The sequence below is a fragment of the Phoca vitulina genome, unplaced genomic scaffold (genome assembly GCF_004348235.1).
Source record: "Phoca vitulina isolate PV1807 unplaced genomic scaffold, GSC_HSeal_1.0 scaffold47, whole genome shotgun sequence".
Classification (NCBI taxonomy): domain Eukaryota; kingdom Metazoa; phylum Chordata; class Mammalia; order Carnivora; family Phocidae; genus Phoca; species Phoca vitulina.
Window position 1 is genome coordinate 5,365,944 of NW_022589750.1, and position 24,416 is coordinate 5,390,359.

Sequence of the window (24,416 nt, forward strand, 5' to 3'; positions counted from 1 at the left end):
GTCCACATAAAAACAACATTTCCATCACCCCATAAAATTCCCTGTGCCCCTTCCCAGTCTATATTTAACCTCCAGAGGTAACCACTATTCTGACTGCTGTCATCATGAAATGGCTTTGTCTCCTCCTTGGGAGTCTTCATCAAAAGAATTTGGTCTTGGTCTTCATATACGTGGACTCCTCCTGCATGTACTCTCTTATGTCTGCCTATCTGTGAGAGTCATCAGTGTTGTTACACTTGTCACTGGCTCCTGCCTTGTGTAGTAATGGTTTTGTGAATATTCCACAGTATATTATTCAAGCTCCATTGTTGGGCATTCTGAATATTTGATTTTTTTTATCACTCTTTTTAAGTAAAGCTGCAGTAGACATTCTTGCCTGTCTCTGATGGTGGACATATATTCTCCTCCTCTTGGGTAAATACCTACGTATGCACCTGTTGGGGTGCAGGGCAGGAATATTTTACCTTCAGAGGAAACTACCACAAAGTTCTTCAAGGTGCTTTATCATTTTCCATCCCCAGCAGCAGTATGTGTGAATTTTAGTTGCCCCACGTCCTCAGCAACATTTGGTGTGGCCAGTCTTTTGAACTTAAGCCACTCTGGTGGGCGTGTTATTGTGGTCAAAAACATCCATTTTTTTTAAAGAACATAGAAAACCTGTATTTTGAGCCCTAGGTCATCCCCCAATGAGATAGGCGAATAGGAGAAAGATCCCTCAACGCTCTGAGATTCCGTTTCTTCCCCTACAAAATGGTGAGAAATGGGCAGTGATCGGCATGGGAGGCTTGGGGTCAAGCAAGAGTGTTGTGTATAGCGTTCGGAGGGTCTGGAGGAGTTGAAGTGTGAGTGAGCCTGTTGAGGGAGAGAAAGCGGTGGTTGAGAAGGAGGAGGTTGATTTCAGGAGCTAAGTCCTGAAGAAGATGGAGGGATACAGATGCTCACACATCATTTCACCCACTGTACTAGCAAGGAAGACAGAGAGAGGGGATGGCTATGATCTCCTGGCAACGAGACAGTTCCTTTCTTACCGCTCCGATTTCTCCCTGGAGTATGAGGTAAGGGCAAGTGGGAGGGTATGGAGAGCAGGTGTGGGAGGTTCCAGGAACCAGGAGAAACCCATGAAGGACGTCCAGGAAGTGGAAGGGTGAACATTGCAGAGAAGGAGAGCAGAATTGCCAAAGCGTTGAGTGCCATCTGAGGATTGGGGTCATTCATTCTAAGAGATACTAGTAATGATAATAGCAAACAGAACACTTACCATATTCCAGGGACTATTCTAGACTCTTTATGTAATACTCTAAGTCTTAATTAATTCGATTATCACAAAACCCTCTTTTAGTACTGTTATTTAGTCTCATTTTACAGATGGGGAAATGAGGGTTCAGAAAGTTCAAGTCATTTGCCTGAAGTCCCCCAGGGACAAAATGGCGGCTGGTCAGCTCTCTTCACTGGTGGCTTTGCTGGGTGAACACCGTGCATGAGGATGGAGGCCGGGGCGGTTATAAAGATGGACCACAACACCTGAACGGGCTAAGGAGGGAAGAAGGCCCAGGATGGTGATGGATGGCCTATCCGTTGGAGTCTGGCAGGGAACAGATGGCCCTCTTCAAAGGGGTAATTTGAGAACAGTTTAGCAAAAGCGTCATTAAAAGGAAGGAGGTAGGGTTTAAGGAACCCATAAGGAGGGGAGGAACTTCTGCAGCCCGTCCACGGAGGGACCCCAGTATCCTCTCACCCTCCTCCTGCTCTTCTCTCCTGCGGCTGCTTCCCCCCCCGGGCCAACACTACCTGGAGGTCCCTTAATGCAATTCACAGAGGTCAGAGGGAGGCCCTGCCACCTCCAGCCTTGGGGACCCACACAGGAGGAGGAGGGCCTGTGGGGAAGGTACTTAGCCAGGCAGTCCTGAGGAGGGTCCTACTCTGCCTCACCACCTCGATGAAGACCAATGGAGAAGACCAAGTTCTGAGAGCAGAGGGCGGGGTAGGGGCCCTGGACCTGCTCCAGCTCCCGTCCCCCTCCAAAATCTGGCAAGAGAGGAGACTGGAGACTGATCAGAGTATAGCAAGCTCCCAGTGAAGCACCCCCCTTCCCCACCGTGCCCATAACAATCATGGCTCCCCTGGGTCTTTCCCTGGGATCCAGAGCAGGCAGTCTTGCTTTGCCCACAGAAGGAAACATCTGGGCAGAGTCGCACATGTCATTAATGCCAAAACTCTGAGGCTACTCTACGCCCTGCGCCTGAAGTTCACTATTTTGTTTCTCATCTCCTATTTTGCTGAGCTGCAGTATTCAACATGGCAGATCAGTGTGAAAAAGCCCCGGATTTAAATATGAACCTTCTCTCATTGATAACTTCTCAGAGATATGTCATAGTTCACAAATTAAATTACCTTCCCATTAGGAGTGAAAGCCCAACAAAAGATGACAGCCCTTAAAATTCTTCCTTCTCCCATTTTTTTTAAATTCAGCTGTCTTAGAAGGGTCTCTCTTGGGTTTTGGGGGAGAGGTAGGGCCCTTGGAACAGCAGCTAGAAGCATGGCTTTCCTAGAAGTATGATAGAATGAAAGGAACCCCCAGTCTGTGCAGTGACAGAGAATTTAGTAAATTCTAAATTCTAAATTCTAAAACCTAAATTCTAAATTCACAGGCCAGCGACTCTGTGATTTTGTATAATCAGCCTCTCTGAGGCTGTTTGTTCATCTGCAAAATGGAGATAATATTTTCCTCAAATATTTCCCTGTAGATAATAAAAGGCGTTCATTGCCAGTTCTCTGCGTAAAGGCACACGGTAAACTTACCTAAGATGGTAGAGGTTTTCAGCATTATTTCTCGTTCATCCCCCCAGTTTGGATGTATTCATAGGAGGCTCAGTGGTTTTGGTTTTGTTTGTTTGTTTGTTTTGTTTTGTTTGCAGAGGAGGAGAGGGCAAGAAACAGAGAGGAAAGGAGGTCTCAGGCGCCCCCCCCCCCACCTCGGGCTACCCCACTCTTTGCAAGGTGATAACAAGAGGGGATTTCCTTAATTGACCCTTGCCCTAATGTCCTCAGACTCGGGGGCCAAGGAAAGTCTTCCCTCGCTGTGGTGAGCACCTCCATCCTTGCTTCCACTCAGATTCTCTTCAGGACTCTTGGCCAGGGTCCTGCTCTCAGGAATGAGCCAGAACTGAAATGGGGATCGCAGTCAGTGACGGGGATTTGGTTAGACTCTGGGCATCTTTCCAGGGGGATTACAGCCAGCGCATCCGAGGAGAAAATAAATGGCGCGCTGGGGTCCCCTGAAATAGAAACCAACCTCTGCACCATTTCCTGGGGCACGGGGGAGGCTGTGGGCTGCCTGGTGCATTAGGGAAGGCTCTGATGTGGGAAGATGCAGAGTGTGGTCACAGCCAGCAGCCGGTGACCTTGGGCTGTCTGGGTTCCCTCCCCAGCTCCAGTTTCCTCGTCTGCAAATATCGAGGCTAGAGAAGGTGCCCTTGAGAAGTCCTTCAGTTGGAACATTCCCTGATTCTATCTCAATGGCCAGGGGGAGGGGGAGGAGGAGGGTTTAGCCCTCCCCAAATCTCTGAAGATTAATGTCACCATCAAGTAATCCTCTCTCTGGTCCCCTTGGTAAATAATTAGGATGCACCAGAGGTGTGGTTTTCAGACTTTTATTTTTGAGCCGTGTAATGCTTTCTGAAACAAGAAATCTTACCCCAAAGCCTGTGTGAGATACAGGAGACCACAGCAAGAGCTCCCCTCTTGCAGCGGATAAAGTTGACCTCGAGTTTGCCCTTGGGCACAGCTGGAGACCTTTACAGAGGACATCTTTATATTTTTGTTTGTTTCTTCGTTTTGCTTTCAAACACAAAGTACCAGTTTTCTTAAATCCAAACCAACAAAACTGATGGTTCAGGGACATTAATTTGAATTGAAAAGGGTTAGTTTAGGAATGACTTTCTGGAGGATTGGCCCCCCCCAGTGGGGTGGTTATCAAGATGTATTCTGGGTTTTGCTCCCCACCCTACCCTGCTTGTGATCCTGATCTGTCTGACCAGAGCCTCTGCTTTCCTCGAGCAGAATGATAGGATGAAGAGCGCCATCTTGAAAGTCAAGAGTTGAGGGTTCGGTATCCAAAACCATCAACCTGTGTGGCCTTGAGAATGCCTCTACTCACCCTCTCTGGGTTCGTATTTCCTTCTTTGTCACAGGAGAGTGTTGGCTCAGTGTGGGATTGCTGACCTTCACGGCTGGGGACACATGACCTCAACCATCCCCAGGTTTCCCAGCTACTGAGCCTGCAGAGGGGAGACTCCAGAGGGCAGATCTGTGGCATTGGCAGAGTATTTGTCAACAGCCCTGCTAACTCCACAGACTCTGGAGGAGACGGTCCCCATGCGCTTGTGTGAGCAAACACTAGAGTTGACACATAAAATAAAGCATCCCCAGTAGCTGCTCTCTCGAGAGTTTTAGACTAGTAAATAGTCATTGTCAGTGCAATCTGCAATTAGACCTGGCCTGCCTGTTTACCTTGGTGGAGCGAGCTCAGAGCAGCCTCGTTCACGTAGCAGAAAGTGACTACACGGAGGAACTCAGGCCCTCCCGGCTCCCAGCCCCCTCCCCTTTGTGGAGACATGGGTGTGAGCTCTTGGAAACCGGAAGGAGTTTTGGGGTTTCTCTGGGAAAGAGCCCTCAGGCAAGATAGCAAAGTCCAAGCTCTGTCCAGCTTCTTCTGCTCTTAGCTCTCTCTGGCCCGAGGTCAGCTTGGGGCAGACGCAGAGTAAGAGGACCCCACGGAGTTCCCTGCATGAGAAAGAGGAAAGACTGTAGTCTTGATGTGAATAGCAGCTCCCATTTGTTGAGGCTTACTGGTGTAGAGTATTAGGCAAAACGATCTATACCCGGGATCTCATCTAATCCTCGCCACCCTCCTGCCAGGTGGTTATTAGAATCCGTGTTTGATAAATGCCTTGTCATTTACACAAGGAGAAGTGGCCCCTCTCACTTCCTGGCCCTTGTACTGCTTTTGATAAAATGACATTTATTAGAGTTTTTTTTTCCCCCACATAAAGAAGTACAAAGACAAAAACAAAGAATGGCCCATGATCCCACTCCCTAATCCCAGATGAACTCTGTAAATAGTACAAAAATAAAAAATAACCCATAGATGTGTGTAGAAAGTTCAGACAGTAGAGAAAGTAATAAAACTCCAAGGTGAACACCTCACTTCCTTCCTCCCAGGACCTCTCCCCAAAGGAAAGGACCTTTTAGTAGTTTGTGGACATAATTATTTGCAGGAAAAAAATATTGTTCGTAGCAACCATCCTACTCGCAACGGGTCTCTATGTATCCTCTCTGTATTGTTTTCATTCTAGTTTGTATAAAAAGGATCCTACCGAAACATTGCTCCACACCTTGCTTTTTTCTTTCTTTTTTTTTTTAATTTGGTCTTGGAGATCTTCCCACATCTGCACATACGGTCTGACCTCATCTTTGTAACGGCTGCATGATACTCCACGACATTCATGGATTCTGGTTTTCTTAGCTGCCCATTGCCAGAAACTACTGCAGTCAATGTCTGGCCTGATTCTTAGATTATGGGAAGACTGGAAGGCATGTATGTAGGGCAGATTCCTAGCAGGGAGATGCCAGGTCAAAAGCTCGTCCTTCAAATAAGCACCACTAATTTCTACTCTCTTCAGCCACAATGAGAGAGCCCATCCTCCTTGCGCTGGGTGTCATGGAAGGCTTAAGTTTTGCCAAATTGATTAGTTTTTTTTAAAGATTTACTTATTTGAGAGAGAGAGAGAGAGAGTGTGGGGAGGGGGAGGGGCAGTGGCAGAGGGAGAGAAAGAGAGAATCTCAAGCAGACTCCCTGAGCGGGGAGCCCAACATGGGGCTCGATCTCACCACCCTGAGATCATGACCTGAGCCGAAACCAAGAGTCAGGGACGCTTAACCGACTGAGCCACCCAAGCGCCCCAAAATCAATTCATTTTTTAGAAAGGTCCTTTATATTTTGACCTGCATTTCCTTAATTGTGACTCAAGGTTAATCGTATTTTTTACATATCCAATGGTCTTCCAAAAAAACCTTCTTTTCTTTTTTTTCCCCCCCGGGGGATGTAATTACCTATTCATATATCCCCTGTGCACTTTTTTTAGGGTTTTATTATTATTGGTATGAATGAGTGTTGTGGAGGTAAACAAAGGGAAGGTCCTTTCTCACGTGTATTGAAAATATTTTCCTAGGGTTTACCATGTGTTTTGATTTCTGTCTCTGTCACATTTTTCCACTGAGAAGTTCAGCTGGAGAGTGGCTGCATAGCAGGGCCCTAGAACCGTTTCGGCTTTTCAGAGACCAGCTCCCTGTCTGTTCTGAGTGCATGCTGTGCATTTCAAGCAGGCTCTAAAGATGGAGAGCTGCTCCTCTGACCACGGAAGCTACTTTTGGTTTTATTTCATCGCCATAATGTACTTTTATCACCCCGTTTGCGTACCAGATTTTCCAGGGCAAATCCAGTACCACTGAAGTTTCTTTCTGTCAATAAAGCCAATTGGTTAAATGTTACAAATGTGTAATCTGATTTACCGATCTTTTCTTTTTGAATTTTGGGATTTGGGTACTGCTTGAAGATTATAAATAAATACGTCTGTGATCTATAGGTTTACTTCTTGCTTGATGGATTTCATCATCGGCCACCTTGCCCCTCCCCCAAGAAGAACTCGAGGGTATTTTAGTCTCTGAGTTCTTAAAACTGGAGACTCTTTGTTTCCTTTATTGTTGAGGGACAATTTGGTGGTGAATAAAATATTTGGGTTACAGTTTCTTAACTAAAAACTATCTACCCATCCATCCATCCATCTCTCTGTATCTGTCCATTCATCCATCCATCCATCCATCCATCCATCCCATCTCTCCATCCATCCATCCACCCATCCATCCATCCATCCATCCATCCATCATCTATGCATTCATCTATCATCTAATAAAGAATTATTTAACAATTAATGATGTCCCCAACTACCCAGCATAGGAAATAAAACACAGAAGCACCTCATCTACTCTTTTTTCCTCAATTACATTTCACTCCCTACCTCTAGAAGTATCTGTTCTGAAGTATTTATCATTTCCCCGAATCTCTTTGTACTTGTATTAACACTACATTTGCACATATCCTGAAACAATTTAGAGTGTTGTATTGCCTGTTTTATAACTCTCTCTAGATGATGGCATCCTGTTTTTCCTCGCTTTGCTTAGTATACTCAGCATTATAATGGGCCGTCCTCCATGTTGCTACTTAGATCTCTGGTTCATTCCATTTGAACTGTAGTATAGGATTATATCATATGAGGATAGCACCATTTATCACTTGTTCTCTTGGTAGGAATATAGAGCCCCCTCCATTTGTCTTTATTACAGACAATACTCATATGAACATGCTCGTGCATATCTCCTTATGCATATGTGTGAAGATTTATCTACCTGAAGGGGGAATTGCTGTTTCTACCGTACATCCATCTTCAAATCTCCAAAGCGGTTTTACCATTTTACACTCCCAGTGGAAGCATGCAAGGGTTCTCATTCCTACTTACCCTTGTCCGAAGTGTCAGGCTTTTTCACTCTTCCCAGTCTGCTGGGTATGAAATGATATCTCATTATGGCTTTAATTTGAATTTCCCTGATTACTTGTGAGATTGAACACCACTTTATGTGAATCGGCCCTTTGGGTCTTCTCTGCTATGATTTGCCTGTTCATCTCTTTGGCCTGTGTTTTCTGTTGTGTTCTTTTATCTTCTCATTAATTTGAAGTTCTTTATGGGTCTTGGATGTGAATGTAAATATATGTTTTCTAGCCTTTGACTTGCAGCTTCGTGACTGATTTTGACGGTTTAAAAATGCTCTCATGGTTTAAAAATGCTCACTTGTTTCCTCTTTAGTCTGTGCTTTTTGCTCCTTGTCTTAAAATCTTTCCCTACTTTGAGATCATGAATGGACTGCCCACTATTCTTTTCTCGCAGGTTTAAGGTTTGGTTTTTCACACTTAGGTCTTTAGTCCCCTTTGAACTGATTTTCATGTGTATCTTTTTTTTTCTTTTTTGTGTTTCTGTATATGTATTTTCCCCAGGTGTTCTACCTCCATTAAATGAAAAGTCTGATATTTTTCTCCACCTGTGGAACTTTTTTCCTCTTCTCCTTTCTTTTCATTATTTTCGATGAGTTTTGGAGGAATGGAATCAAAACATCTCTACTCAAAAATATTAGCAAGTTTCGCATTATTCTCAGTGCCTTATATAAGGTCTCAAAATTCTTTAAAAGGTTGCTTCGCTCCCCCTGCCCCCACTTTTTAAAGTGTTTTATGAAGATGGCATTTTCCTTTATTTTAAAATTTTATTTATTTATTTGTTTGTTTATTTATTTTATATTTTTAAAAGGCATTTCACCAGATATCTAGATTTTGGTCCCTTCTAAGGCATGTGTTGCTTGATCTTGCCTTTTGTCTTTGGATCTAAAGACTAAAGTCTTCCCATCTGCTCAGGGAAAAAAAAAAAAAATCTATTAACTTTTAATCATTGCTTCTGAATTATCCCTTCTGTGTCTCTTCTGCGAATACTGTTGGAAATTGATGGAAATGCCTTGACTCGTCCTCTCTGTCTCTTCTCTCCCATCGTTGCTGTCTCTTTGTCCTCTTCCCCCCTGAGTGCTCATTGCATCTCTCGTTGGGATTTACTGTGCTGATTTCCTTCAGGATGCACACTCTGTTGGCTGTGTTTGCAACCCAGGCAAACCATCCTGGTCAATCTCTTTCCCTCCCTTGGCTGTTGATCTAACTTCACAGAGGCAAACCGCTCTTACGTCTTACCTGAAACCACCATTCAGATATTACCTCCTTTCCTCCTGTTTCTTGCAGCAGATCTCTTTTACAGAGAAACTTGCCCTGTAGTCACTCAGAGTCGCTGCCTTGCCAGGGCCACCAGCCTCGCAGAGGCTCCAGGAACTCAGCCTCAGACCTCTCTTTAGCTTTCAGTGCCTCCTGCCGGTTGCGGGGCGGGGGGGGGGCGCGTTGAACTTGAACCTCAGTGCTGGCCCTGTGACTTCAGGCTTCTGGATGCTGGTGTCGGTGAGAGAGCAGTGGCAGAATCAAGGGTAGAGAATCCACCCAGGTGCTTCTTTGCACAGTTGGGGTTCAGCAGGTGGCGGCAGGTGCCCTTTGCAGCCTCAAACCACCCTTGTTCCTGGCCGTGGCCATGCGTGTGTCTGTACCAGGACCTGGGCATGCTTATGCTACTCAGCAAGAGTGCTCACAGAGCTCTCGCTTACCTCTGCTGGGAGCTCTGCTGGACGTATGGCTCTTTCCCTGGAAATGCTCTTTCTCTTGGGCGGAGTACTGCTCGGCTTCCTGCCTCAATGGCAAGTGGAAGGGCATAGACTTAGGGTGGTGGCTGCCAGATGGAGAAGGGCATGGTTCTTTGTGTTATGTCTAAAGAATTCTGTGATACCCCTTCATATCACACATCTCTCCAACTGCCGGACTGCACGCATCACCGGGGCAGAGAGGGGACATTGACTCCCTCTGTTCACCCCACTCACCTGCTCAGGGCTTTGGTTTTACTGATCGTTCTTCTCATCATGCTGCCCTTGCTCATGCAAAACCCTTTCTCTGGAGGGTAGAGAGAATGTGGATCCTTCTGGACCTTGACCTCCTAGCATTGGCCCTGGATCCAGCTCAAGAGGGACCTGTTGGTCGTTCCAGCACAGTGGTTCATAAAGTGTGGTCCCTGAGCCTGTGGCCTTCAGCGGCATCACCTGGGAACTTGTCATACATGGAACTTACCTCTGACCTAGTACATCAAGAATCCCGGGGCTGGGGCTCAGCCATCCAGTGAGTGCTCAAGTGTGAGGACCTCAGCTCCAACAGAAGCTGAAGCTCTCACCCTGTCTTCTCCCACTCAATGTCACGGGCAGCTTTCCCAACACAAGTGTCCTAAGAGATGCCTTTGAAAATTATCAGTTCTCCCTAGACAGGTGGGTGCTCATTGACAGATCCCTAGACTCGGTGTTCACGCTTCCTTTTCATGTCATGTAACTCAGTATTTTCCAAGCCGATTTGACCATAACATTCTTTATTCCCGCCACCTGCTCTTGGTCTTGACCCCTCAGCATATTTTACCTTTACTCAACTCAGAGCCTCAGTGTTGAAGCTTGACCCACCTGGGCTCCAGCTTCTATGAACTTACTCATCACCAGGCAGACCGCTCCCCAAGGTAGCGTTTCCACTGGGTTCAAGCACAAGAGAAGAGTCACAACTGTGCTATTGTGACCATTCAGACCGTGAGGTGAGGTACAAAGATGGCGGGGCTTGGGGATTTACCGCTGACTAGCTCCGTGAACTTGGGGAACGTGACCTTTTCACAAGGCTCTTGTGGGGAGTACATGGAGCCAGGTGTTCATGATGGAAGGGACACGCAGTTTGGAGTGAGAGGAACTGGAAGCTACCATTGGCTCAGTCATCTTCCTCTGGCTTCCATTTTTCCATCGGTAAATGGGGGCATCATAATAGAATAGACAACATGCGTATGCAGTCGTGATTAAAATTTTAAGATAATAGTCCTTTTGAAAAATCTCTGTTAAACTGCATTATGCTACAAATTTGCTACTATGATGTAAAAAAAACCCAAAAAACCCAAAACCAACCCTTAGGCTGTATGTTCAGAGGCTCTGTCTCTCTGCCTGGCGCATAGTAGGTGATCAGAAAACTGGCATTGCTTGTTAGACAAAGCAGAGCCCCAAGACACTGGGGCAACATTCAGTCCCGAGGGACCTTGTTCCAGCTGACAGATAAGAATGATTTGTAAGTAACACAGGCACTGTTTATGCTCCATCTTCCTCGGTATTGATTTGTTTATCAAAAATTTTATTTATAAAAGAGCACAGAAATAAACCAGCCCCAGTTCTGCAGGATGCATCGCAGGTTCTGAATTAATGAGGTCCAAATTTATGACAGTTCTGAATTGTGACTTCCTTCTCCTGCCCAGCCATTGCTGGGGGTGGGGTGGGGAGAAAATGACCATGTTACAGGATAGGGGTCCCTCTCTCCCTGCAGCACACCCCTCCACACGCCCCTTCCCCCCTGAACCCTTCATCCCTGATGAAGATGCATTGCTCCAGGTGCTAGAGACGGTTTCTGGAGCTCTGACATGGCTTGGGATCTGGGTAGACGTCTCTTAGCTCTAATAATTCTATTCTGTCGAATTCTGGGTCGTGGCCACAGTATTTCGTAGCCAGAGAGCTCCTCGTGGAAGGCTGTGCGCCCTGAAGAATGAGTATCTCTTCCAGAGTGGAGGGCATGACAGAAATGGTGGCAAAATTCTCTCAAGTTCCTTGTGCGCTAGGACAGTGGTTCTCAGAGTTTGGTCCCTAGACCCGACAGCAAGAGCTTCACTGGGTGACTTGATAGAAATGCAAAATCTTGAGCCCTGGTCCCAGATCTCCTGAATCAGAAACTCCGAGAGTGGGTCCAGCAGTCCGTTTTAACACGCCCTCCTGGTTTTTCTGATGCACACTCAGGTTTGAGGACTCTTGATATGGGAGAAGGAGGAAGGAACCGGGAGGGAAGGAAGAGAGGACTCTGGAACCCAAAACTAACTAGATCGTGGGTGGTGCCAAGCACCCCCGAGGGTCCAACAAGTGTTCTTTGAACCCACCTGAATAAACTGAACCTAGGTATCTCTCCATTTACCCTAGGGCAATGGTTCTCTTTCCTGGTGGCACATTAGAATCAGCTAGAGACCTTCTTAAAAATGTCATTGCCTAAGCCCAGACCCCGATCAACGGAATCAGAATCCCCGGAGTTATGTCTGGACATTTGCATTTTTAGAAGCTTCTAGATGGTTCCAGTATGCACCTGTGTTTGAGATCTACCAAGGCGGAGGGCGCCCTGTTAAGAAAAGATGTGATTTGGGTTGTCTTTACATTTACCATACTTTTTTTTTCATTAGCAATTTATTTTACTTATTTATATTATAAAAAAGACATACTTACTAAAGGAAAAAAAAAGCTTGGAAAATATGGAAGCACTGAAAGGAGAGAAGTAAGACGCAAGTTCTAATTATCTGAAGGCAGTTGGCAGTGTTTTTACTGGCAGTTGGATGTGTTTTCTTTCAATCTTGTTTTTTTTTTTTAATGCTCTGGTTTGACTTCTTTACAGCATTGTGATCATATATAATATAGCATTTTCTGTCCACTTTTTTTTTTTTTTTTAGAGAGGAAAAGAGAGGGGGTGGAGGGGCAGAGGGGGAGAGAGAGAGAGAGAATCTCAAGCAGTTTCCACGCCCAGCGCAGAGCCTTATGCGGAGCTCGATCTCACGACCTTGTGAATCATGACCTGAGCTGAAACCAAGAGTCGGCTGCGCCACCCAGGTGCCCCATTTTCTGTCCACTTTTTAACCTAACCTTACATCCTGCATAATTCTGCACACTGTCTTACTTCTAAGTAGTTTTTAATGAGCTCTTGTAGCAACACAACAACAAGACGGCTTTTCTCCATGTTCCTAGGTCTATGCCTCAGGATGGCATTTACGGAGTCCTTTTTTCTTTACCCTACCTGTATTTCAAGAGCATTGTGAAATCCCATTTCGAACGTCAGAAGCAGAATGTTACTCACTTTCTCTTTGAATTTCTTCTCCCAGGGTCCTCGCCCATACTCACCTTTCCCCAGACCAGTCCCACGCACGGGTAGATGGCTACATTAGGCTGACAAGGAATAAGATCTTATTGCGGAAAGTCGAGAGAGAAAAGCAGTAAATATTTTCCCAGTGTTTGACAACCACCATTCTGCCCGCCTTCGTCGGCTGACGCTGCATCTCTCCTAAGCCGCGAGGCTGTAGCCCCGTAGGATGTGGTGGGACTTACCAACAGGCACATAGAGAGAGCATCCCCGGCCAGACTTAGCCCAGCCTCCATGCTCTGGAAAGAAAGAAAACAAATGAGTAAGGCAAGCTGGAAGAAGCTGGGACAACAGGCAGGATGGTGGGGGCAAACACACCGATGTTCTGGTGCGCTCGGTCAGAAATGCCAAAATCAAGCCACATGTACCCCTTTCCCCTCTGCTTTCTGTGTATCGTTTCCAGAACTTTCGTCTTTGTTGTGCAACTACATATATATATATATGCACGTATATATACACACACATACATGTATATATACCTGATATATATACTTTTTATATATGTGGTATATATATTTGTAATATATATCATATGTGTTTATAAAATAATACATATATTTTTTTTCTTGACGGATTCTCCCTCCTGCCTTAGCTGCCTGGTTTGCCACCGACTTCCTCACTCTGGCCGGGTGAGTGGGAGCTGCCTCGCTCGCCTTATTGTTGCTGCTATGAGTCTTCCAGATAACTCTGCCCCATCTTCTTGCAGGACATTATGGGAAGGATGCTTACCGAAGTGGAGGACCCGATCTCCATAACTTCATCTCCTCTGGATTTGTCACGTTAGGAAGAGGACACACGAAGGGTACAGTGGAAACCATTTTTTACTAAAACACACAGGTTGCCTAGGGGAGCCCCGCTCTGAAACACGAAGATGATGTGGAGGCCAGAGGCTTGTCCGGGACAGGGAGAAGCAAGGGGTGGTACCACGCAGCTGGTCCTGGTGACATACGTGGCTTTTGACAGGTCACAGGTGGGACGTTAGAGGGCCATAGACTTGCCAGAGACATCGCTCCCGCCCCCCGCCTTCCACCCCGGCGAGGAGCGGGACCCAGAGGCCAGGGACCCTGTGGGAAGGACCACAGGCAACCTGGTAGGAAACTGCCAGTGGGCGGGGCACCATTTGCAAAGTGTGTGTTCTCCTCTCGGCTCTTACCCCTTTTCCGTTTGAAAGCCACATTTTATAAACTGATGCCAACGTTCTATACCGTGGGTTTTGGAACCAGCGTGCATGTTCGAGAGTTTCAGTGTCCCTAAGTATGTCTGTATAAACTCTGCGGTGTGAACCCAGAGGTAGAGGTTACGCAGACCTTGAAGCCTCAAGATGAACGTTTACGTGGCATTTCTGCTGAGCTGCTTTTTGCCCTACTGACAGCTTGCAGAGCATCTGTGCAGGGGTGGGGGGGGATATGGAATCCTCCATTCTGTCTTTTGTTTAAACAGAGTCCTCCTAGTGTTGTGAGCATTCTGTCATATCAAGAGTAACTGGATCCCTGACTCCTGACTACCTTCCTAACACCTGTGTATTGTTATAGATCAACTGTGAATTCTGTTGTAGGGATGCTCTATCCCTGTCTGCCTCTGAAATATGTGTCTGTTTTAAGTGTGAGCGACCAAGGAACTTTGCAATTTTTTCTTACATTCCATGCAACTACTTTTTAAATTCCCTGTGTGATGTTTGTTCATCCTATAGAGAAAAATATATATATACATATATATATCTGTATCTGTGTATGTATTTTCTGTTGTGTCTCTTTGTGTCTAAATAAAGTTTATTGAGGACACAGGTGGCTACTCGAAGTTGCAGAATCAAATTGGGACCAGAAGGGGAGCTGGGCTGCACGGTGAACCAGCGAAAGACACAATCTTAGTCGTACCCGTCTCAGCTCAAAGCTAGGACGGCCAGCCCCCACCCCCACGTCATCTGCTCTGCAACAAATTACACAGATCTAAGATGTTGCATTTTAAAACAATACCGAACAAATGTATTATCTGGCATAGTTTTGGCGGGCCAGGAATTCGGGAGCAGCTGAGCTAAATGCTTCTGGGTTGGGGTCTCTCATGAGGTTCCAGTCAACATTGTAGCAGGGGCTCCATCATCTGAAGGCTTGACTGGGGCGGAGGACCGGCTTCCAAGATCGTTCACGCACATCGTGCTGGCTGTTGGCGGGAAGCCTCCGTTCCCCTCCCTACTCCCCACGACGTTCTCTGCATGGGCTACTTGCGTGTCCTCACAGCGTGGTGGCTGGGCTTCCCCAGAGGGGGTGATCCAAGGAAAAGAAAGAAAGAAGCTCGATGTCTCTTATGACCAAGCCTGTTGGTGACACACTGTCATTTGCTCAATATCTTATTGGTGACACAAGTCAGCTTTATTCCAGATGGGAAGGAATTACACAAGGGTGGTAATGTCAGGTGCCAGGGATCCCTGGGGGCCATCTTGGAGGTTGACTACCCCACTCCTACAATCCATGGGGCAGAGCCACAGATCTGAATTTCTCAAACAGAACATGGCAGCTCTTACCAAGCCTTCTCAACGGCAGTTGTTGGTTTCCCACCCTTACCCCTACCCCTTCTTGCAGCTGAAACACCAAATAGCTCAATCTAAAGAACTCCGTATGTATATTGTAAATGTTGCCGCTTTGGGTTCATACATTCATTCAACAAATACTTCACGAGGCCTGCTCGGTGCTGAGCAATATTCAGAAGTAAACAAAATAGAATCTGCTTGTGTGAAACACCTATTCCACTGGGGGAAGCAGACAAAATAAATTCTTGACGGCGCGGGCAAGGGGAAAACCCCAGGCAGGTGCGAGGCAGGGAATGCTGCGGCAGGGAGCCAGTCTTGGAGGGAAAGGCAGCTTGGATGAGACCGTGGTAATTGGGCAGAGACCCGCATCCCAGGCAGAGGCGACAGGAAGGCGGCCCTGAGGTAGAAGCTTTCTTGTGGCGCCAAGAAGTAGGAAGGGGGCTGGTGCGAATAAAGCAGGGTAGAAAGGACGAGAATAAGAGGACTTGGGACCCGAGCCAGAGGGGAGCCAGATCGTGCATTTATCAGGTGGTGGACACCAGGCTGCTCCCAAAGGAACTAGATAGACCTCCATCAGAGCAACATAGAGGTGATTCTCTATTCCTACCTGTCCTTTGGGTCACCGTCATTCCGGGAGGCTCTGTCCCGCCGTGGGTGTGGGGCTTTGCCGTGGCTGCTGCTGATTTCCCTGATATTAGCATGTCCGCGTCTCATGCAGCCCTCCTGTGTGTGCATGGCCCGACCGCCTCCACCAGTCATCACCCCCACCATATCCTCTTTATCATTCCCTTCCTCTCACAGCCTCTGAAACCTCCTCTCTCCTCCAGGAATGTACCTTGTGTGGCTTTTCCTATTGAGATAATAACTAAAGTTTCATGAGCCAGGAGACTGGGGCTGGGGGGGAGCTTTGGAAATGGGGATCTCCTTCTAATATCAGAATTCTTTCTCCCTGCACAGCCTGGATCTCTAGGAAGGGGCCCAGCTCCATCCTCCCTTCCGTCAGAGCAACCCAAGTTCAGCTCTGAGTGGTACCAAGTTCAGCAAAGCGGCCCCATCGAATTACGCCATGGGCAGGGAACCCCCCAGGGGTGTCGAACATGGGGCCATTGTTCATCACATGTGTTTTGTGCCCTTCCTTTTCTTCTTCTATTTATTTCTTTCTGCTTCACCTCTGCTGCCTGTCGGGTACCTCTTCCTTTATTCCCATTTTCTCTTCTTCCTACATTGGCGATAGGCCTTCTGGTGGCCACCATGTGGCCCCACCGTGACGCTCAGAACTGACGGGGTAGCAAATGCCTCCTTTAGAAGGTCATACCATTGCCCTTCCAGCCTGCATCACTGAATTTCACATGTATTTCTAGCAGACTCTGATTATCTGAGAATCGTGTGTTGTTGGTCCCTATTCTGAACGGCGCTGGGAACCTTCTTTGGATACTTGGATGCCGCCAGCCCTGTCTGCCATTTCAAAGGCCCCCTCAGGCATCATGGGGAGAGAAGTGCACCCACCCTGGCTTCAGTGGTGGCTCATCCAAATTCAGAGAGTTGGGGGTGAGGATGCTTTAGAATGAGATCCACAGGTACACAGGTAATTAAACCTTCTGAGACCAAGCCTAAACAAGGGGATGTTTTTTGGTTAATGGGATTGCAGAAGTGAGACATTGGAAGGTTCAAAGCCACCAAAGCTCCCTGATCTATCTCTGTCCTGTTAGGAGACCCCATATTTTAGCTTAGGAGGCCACATAACCATTAGTCAGCCTCCAGGAGTAAATGGAAGTCAAGGCCAAGGAAGATGCTGATCAGAGTGACGACGCGTTTGGAACAAGTTCCCCCTACACCATTTTCTCTGTTCATTGGACAGGATTACTCAGACCCCCCACATAGGACCCCAGAACAGTCTTGAGGGAACCAGAGCATCCCCCAGGCTGCCACAATGGAAACCCAATGATAAAGGCTCCTATTTGCTGAGCATTTACTATGTACCAGCATTTCCACACATGCCGTCTTATTTTCACCATTATGATGACCCCGTGGGAGAGCTCTTGTCATCCCCATTTGGTGGGGGAAAAACTCAAAGTAGAGCAGTTGAGTAATTTGCACAAGTGAATGTCAGGCAGTCAGTACCGTTTCATTCCAAATCCAGGCCTGTTTCCAAAGCTCATGCTCCCAACCACACACATCCTGCCGGGGATGGAGGGAGGAGGACAGGGCCGGGGCCTCAATGGGCAGCGGCTCCTCGGGACGCACGCATGGGAAGCACTCCAGAGCCAGTGGCTGTTCTTACTAGAGGCACACATTTTTGCAGGACAGGAAGTCACACGAAAAGAAGATGGACCGGGAGTAAGACACCACCCCCAGATGAGCAGGGGCTTTCCTTCCAGAAAGGAAGCTCAGTCTGCCCAGATACATTTTCAGGGTCCATCTAAAGGAACACACTTACAGAGACCCTATTCGACTTCAGCATTTTGGTTAACGTTTCAGTCGGGCTGGCTGTTTTTGAGTCGGTCAAGAGAGCTGGGAAGATTCTTTCCAGAATCTTCCATATGTCAGTAACATTAATTCCAGGGAGCTCCACTCGTGTATCCCAGGCCAGGCCAGGGAGAGTCCTTACGGGCAGCGAGTGGTGGTGACAGCAAAGCTCACATGGTTACTGTGGCTGTCTTCTGCACTCGGGCATTTTGCATAGTGAATGTGATGAACTGGTCCTTGCTTGTCTCCCCGTTGCTATTTCTGTTTCCCGGGCCCTTTCCACCATGCCAGGAGCCAGATAGAGGGGGTGTGTATGTGTGAGGGAGAGAGCAAGCGAGTGAGTTTGGAACAGAGAGCAATCTCTGCAGCCTTTGCTAAAAGGCAGGAGCTCCAAAGCAAGGGTAGCAGACACTGCTACTCCCCTGGTCATTGACTCCTTCAGGGAAACATGTACGATGAGCACCTGCTGTGTACCAGACACTGTTCTAGGCCCTGAGGATACAGCAGACACACTTACAGGCCGGTGAGAAGCAATAGAAAGAAGTAAAAATACGAAGCATGTCAGATAGGTTCAAAGCTATGGAACAAAACAGGACAGGGAAAGGGAGGGAGTTGCAATTCATAAAAGAACACCCACAAGGCTGCAGAGAAAAAGCGACCTTTGGGCACAGACCGAAGGGGGTAAAGGATCGAAACTGCCTGGATTTGGGGGAGGGGTCTTCCCGGCCAAGCTGGGAGGAAGGAGCAGAAGGAGCCAGATTGTGTGGGGTCAGACAAGGGCTGGGGCTTGAGCGCACAGGGCCAGTGGGCCATTTATTAAAGATCTGGTTGCCATTCTGGGCAAGATGGAAGACAAAATGGTCTTGGCCTGACGCATTAGGAAGCTGGAAATTTGCGGGAGGAACAGGGTTTAGGCAGAGCTTGGGGGTGATTAAGTTGTAGATGCTTATTAATCAAAGCATCCATGCGGAAATGTCAAGTTCAGGAGAGAAGTCCAGGCTGGGGATAGAAACATGGGAGTTTTTGGCGGGTGGGCCCTGGAGACCGCATGAAATCAGCTAGGGAGGGTGTCGCTCCCCAGGTGAGCAAGGCTCCAGGAGGGAGCCACCAGGCACCCAACATGGAGAGGTTGGGGCGATGGGGAGGGACCTGGAAGCAAGCCAACCGGGGCAGTGTGGGACCTTGGAAATCAAGTGGAAAACAAAACAGGTGTTTCCAAGAGGGACAGTGATCAACTGTTTAAGCCACAGAGAGGTCCAGTGAGTGGAATCCTGAGCAGTGACCACCAGGTATGAGCTGGTAACATGGAGGTCATCGGTGAGCATTGCCAGAGCAGTTGGGAGTGGGGGGCGGGAGGCACAGGTGTATCTGATGGAGGCAAGAGAGGATGGATGATGTCTGGGCTGTGCTTCTATGTGATTGGGGCAGACTGGGTGATGAGAAGAGCAAGCTTCATTACTCTAGCCTCTCTGTTTGGGGATGTGTTTGAAATGTTCCGTGATAAAAAGCTATAAAAGATCTTTAAAATAAGGGAATGGGAGAAGCGGACTAGACTATAGGTACAGACTACCCTCTAGAGTTTTAACATGAAGCGGAGTAGGAACGAAGGCAGGAGATAGAAGAGTGTGATGTAAAGAGAGTTTTGTTTTGCTCTGTTTTAAGAGGGGAGAAGTGCCAGTGTATTTGCTCGCTGGTAGGAATGGTCCAGTAGAGAAGGGGAAATTGATGACGTGGGGCGGGGGATGGGTGGTGTTTCAGAAGTTGTGTCCTTGGTAGACGAGAGCAGATGGGATCCACCATGGAGATGCTGGATCTCCACAAGGAGCAAAATCCACCAGAGAAATCCTCCGCAGATGGAAGGCAGAGTATATGGCCCCAGGTGCATGCAGGTGGGCATATGCCATCGGTGCTCAGCGATTTGGAGAAGCAAGGTCATCAGCTTGAGTGAGGGGGAGGGTGGTCCACCAACCCAGTTTTCCCCAAATGTTCCAGTTTTAGCACAGAAAAACCTGTGTCCTGAGAAGCCTCTCAGTCCCAGGCAAACGGGGACACTTGGTCACCCTAATGAGGACATATGAGCAGGCCCAGTTCTTGTGGCTTCAGAGTATCTTCCACACCCATCTCTAGGGCCCAGAGACTCAGACTGAGGATGCTGCTGCCTGGAGCTGGCCTCTGCACAGCCCCCTGGTGCTCAGAGTCCTCAGGACTTCCCCTGAGATCAGCTGGGAGATTGAGACAAGGCCAGAATGTAGGAAGCTGCCGCCCTGTAGGACCATTCCAGACCCTGCAGAAAGATCCTGAGTGGATGGATCTCCTCATTCTGTCTGAATGGCGCTTCCTGGGGACCAGGCTAGCTCTGTGCCCAGCCAGACTCCCCATAGGGTCTGAGGCAGAAGCTAAGGCAGGAGGGTACACCCTACCTACAGAAGAGCTAGGGGCATCGGAGGAGGGTGCTGAGATCAGAGATGGAAGTGACCATCCTGATGCTAGTTCAGGAGTCTCAGCAATGAGGGGCAGGGGCAGCGGTGGCACCCCAGCTGCTCAGGCCCCCAAATCTAAGGACGAGAAGCAAGTGATCCAGAGGGATGGGTCTGGGCCAGTGGCACCTGTCCGTTGAGCAGGGGACGAAGCCAGGGATGGGTCCTAACATGCAGAAAGTCTACAGGTGTTAGCCAGTGACGAGTCTGGGTAAATGTTCTACCGGGAATAAAACGCCAGGGCAGGGGAATGCGAGGACCAGAGCTTTGGGGTCAGTGTGGTGGCTAAGATAGAGCGTAAGAGGTGGCAAAGCTTTGGGTCACGACAGGGTCCAAGGGATAACATGGGAGTGGGTCTGAATAAAGCGGAGGGGCCAGTCAAAATGGAGGTGAGGGTCCTGCTTCCTCAGGCCCCACACGACTGTAGACAGCCCACCCTGGGTGCTGTCACAGCTGCCTGTGGTACCCAGGGTTCGAAGGAGGTCTTCAATTCTAGAGAAGAAAGAAGGGGTGGGCAGGGCACCGCCCCCACACCTGGGTTTGATCAGGAGCCTTCAGACCATCCTGTGGATTGTGGCAAGGGGACCCCTTAACCATTATGGTGAAATAAATCCATCTTCATTATTTTCCCACTCTGGGAGCCAGGGGAGTGAGTGGGCTTTCCCTAAGCCAAGGTGTTCCAAGGCCGGACTCCAGATAAAGCACAGAACTCCGAAGGCATCTGGTCTCCATGGCAACGGAGAGCCAGGAAGTACAGCAAGAGAGAGGGAAGGCTGGGTCTGGCTTGCCTTAGATTGGCCTCTGAGAAGGCCACGTGGGGCCACGTGGGAACATTCTTTCCTGGACTTCTCCATAGGCCAAGGTGGGCGGGAAAAAGTGGGAGCAGAGCAGGGAGGAGCTCTTGGGTTCTGAGCTGAGGGCACCACAGATCCCAGCCGTCTGCAGATCATTCTGCTCTGCATCGTGGGGCAGCTCCTGTTGTTTACTCTCTTCCCATTCCTGTTCACTCTTGATTAATGGCTAATACCAAGAACCAGGCTTTGACTCCGTGTGCTCAGTCTTATTCGGTGGTATTTCGCGTGCTGCAGGCAGCCACACACAGGCTGAACCCAAGCCTCCCACTTAAGAAAATACGTGGCATCTGTGTGATTCCCTATTTTGATAGAATGGCGTCAACCTCGCCCAGTGGTTAATTGGCTCAAGTTGACTGCATCAAAAGCAAAGATGGGTCTGCATGACCGGTGAATTCCATGCTCACCTGGTGAATCCATTGTTCAGCATCACTGCTGTTCAAACAAGAAGAAACAAGGCAGAACGAAACCCAGTACCATACCTCAGGGAGTTTGGCCATCTTCATTAAAGGCAACTGTTCCACAAAACCCCCTTTCCTATGTGGGTCCTGCTAACAGGAACACCAGTGACCCCTCCCCATCCTCAGGAAGCAGAAAGGGCACTATGACCCTCCTCAGTCTTACTGAGGACTCTGTCTTCAGCTAGATTCCTTTGGGTAGCAGTTAAACCTTGCAGATGGAGCTTGAGGAGCATGGTGCTCACCAGAGCCAACTTCTTGAGCCATCCAAGGGTCCACTTCTAAGGTAGAACCACCCTCTTTGCCATTGGGAGACCCACTTGGAGGCACTAAGGATGTCCATCCACAAGTTGACCGTCCTCTTAGGTTCTCCTTGTTCTAAGGGCAGTGGTTGGGTTGAAACAGCACACACTGACAGGTGATGGGGCATCTAAGCCATCATCCAGCTCATGCTACCTCCGTAAATCATGGTGTTGAGAAAAAAAGTCCCCATTAATGCTTGCCTGTGGGCCTGCTACCATTGGCCCACATGGGCAGTGGGGCCAGTCTGCTGGGACAGTCCGCTGGGTTGGTGTGAAGAGGGGAGAGGTGACACAGGGCCAAGGGGGGTTCAGGATGCACTGGGAAATTGCCTTGGGAAATTCCATCTCACCTGTAGGGTGCTTGGGTGTTCTGCTCAGAAGAGGAGGGATCTAGATAGAGATGGATGTGCCGTAGCCTTCAGCAGCGAGACAAGACAGAGATGTCTTGTTGGTACATTGAAATTACTGAAGCATCTCTCCTTAGCAAATGCTAGCCCAGACTCCTTTTCTGCTCAGGCAGGAGGAGAGGCCCAAAGGAAGCCCAGAGCACCCCGAATTTCAGTGGGCCCTTGAAGTCCCCATTGGGAGAGGATAGAGGATCAAGTTCTTGGGTTTTCCCAGAGACCAGCGTGCTCAGCCAGAGGTCTAGCAGCTCTGGGCCACATTCTGCTTGCTTTCTACTTGCTTGCTAGTGCCAGATTGAACTTTTCTCTTGCCATGACCCATGGCCCACGTTGGCCCCAGGGACAAGTCTGTGGCCAGTGCATCCTTTTCCTGGCACTGGTCCTGACACTGCCTGGTCATCCAACTTGGGCATCTCTCCTTCTCAGGAGCCAGCGCTTGGCATCGGCTTTCCCTCAATCTCTGCTGCTCACTGCCAAGAGTCTCAGGAACCCTGACAGTGAAGCTACAGGGCTGTCAGGTCCGGGAAGGTGCTGGGAGTGCCATCATCCCTACGCCAGTGGGAGTCTGTGGCCAGGATTCCACTGTGGCCCCAAAGTGGGACAGAATACTGATGATCTCAGTTCTCGGGGGCACCGCCGCTCTCTGGAACATAACCATAGAATTCTGTGACTCAGCTTCTGTGCGGATTATGGATGTGGCAGAATAATGACACGGCAGCCCTTCCTGCCTGGAGTCAGGGGCTCTGTCTCAGTCTTACTGACCTCCAGGTGGTGATGCAAACTTCCCTCCTTAAATACTGGTGGAAGGAGGAGTGTGGTGAGAAGAAGAGGGTCACTGGTGTCAGACAGGCTCGTTCACTCCCAGCTCCCCCACCTGCCAGCCGTGTGACCTTGACCTCTGTGACATTCATCTGTAAGATAAGGTAATAGTGCCACCTGCCTCACAGGGCTACGTGCAGATCCTATGAGATGACAGGCGCCAGAGCACTAAGCGTTCAAGCAATGGGAGCTCTTCATATTATCAGTGGCTTAAAATGCTGAAGAACCTTACTCCTCAGGGGATAATGCTAGGGCTAGAGCATTGGCATCTCCTAGGAGCTAGCTAGAAATACAGACTCCTGGGCTGCACCCCGAACCTACTGAGTCTGCATGTCAGCAAGATCTCCAGGTGGTTCCCATGCACATAAAAGCCTGAGCAGCACTACCCTCGAGGGGTTTCGGGTTTAAGCTCAGTCCTCTTGATGGTCTTCAAGGTCACTTCCATTTCGGAGACTCGTTTGCCGTGAAGTCTCTGCATATGGGAAGCCAGGGTGTCCTGCAGGAGGGGAGGGAGATATTTCCTCCTTAAGGGGAATACCTGAGCTCTGAATGGTGATGCAAAGACACATCCTAAGACTTGAGCAACCTGTCCCAGATATCGGAATCGTGGGGCTTTGTCCATCTCAGCAAAACTTAATTATGGGTTGAGCAAAGATGAGTACAATGGTGCCTGGCTTCCAGAAGTACTGTCCCTGCCAAACAAAAGGGAAATGCCATAAAATAGATCCCAAGGGGGCGGGGGTGAGGCGCGGGGATTTAAAGGAGGGAAACCTTTTCTCTGAGTGGAGGAGTCCTAAATGGGCCTCCTACAGGAGATGGGAGTTGGGATGGTCCTTGCAGGGCAGGAAGCATGTGACAAGCCAAGAGTGGGGCAGGGTGGGCATTGCAGTTGGGGGTGCCCCTTGGAACAAAGGCACGGAGATGGAAATGCCAGGGTGACATTGGACCCCTTTCGCGGGATACAGGGAAGTGATGGGGGCCCTGGGACACCAGTGGAAGGCAGCTGGAAATGACCCTGGAAAGGTGGGTTGGAGGCAGTGTCCTAAATCCTGCCAAGATCGAGGCAGGGCAAAACACAGGCTGAGGTCAGAATTCCAGCCGGTTATCACCGCCTGTGTTCTGCTCTGTTCTACTCTTCTGCCTTTAAGAATAACACTAAGCAAGGGGCGCCTGGGAGGCTCAGTCGGTTAAGCATCCGACTCTTGATTTCAGCTCAGGTCATGATCTCAGGGTCGTGAGATCGAGCCCCATGTCAGGCTCTGCGCTCAGCATGGAGTCTGCTGGGGATTCTCTTCTTCTGCCACCCCCCCAAATAAATAAAATCTTAAAAAAAAAAAATAAAACTAAGCAAAACCAGCACATACTAAGCAGGCCCCTGTGTGAGGCTGACTCCCTGGGCAGAGATGGAC

The 24,416-nt window shown here is 48.6% G+C and overlaps 1 protein-coding gene across 1 annotated transcript in view; it reads left to right on the forward strand.

Moving 5' to 3' along the window:
• Positions 1–24,416, forward strand: part of SHISA6 (shisa family member 6) — a gene marked incomplete at its 5' end in the record, with an annotated part of 270,201 nt that overhangs the window by 113,153 nt on the left and 132,632 nt on the right. The window contains one exon of the mRNA XM_032431681.1: positions 13,413–13,508. Coding sequence (XP_032287572.1) covers positions 13,413–13,508 — 96 coding nt within the window. The remainder of the gene's footprint in view (positions 1–13,412; positions 13,509–24,416) is intronic.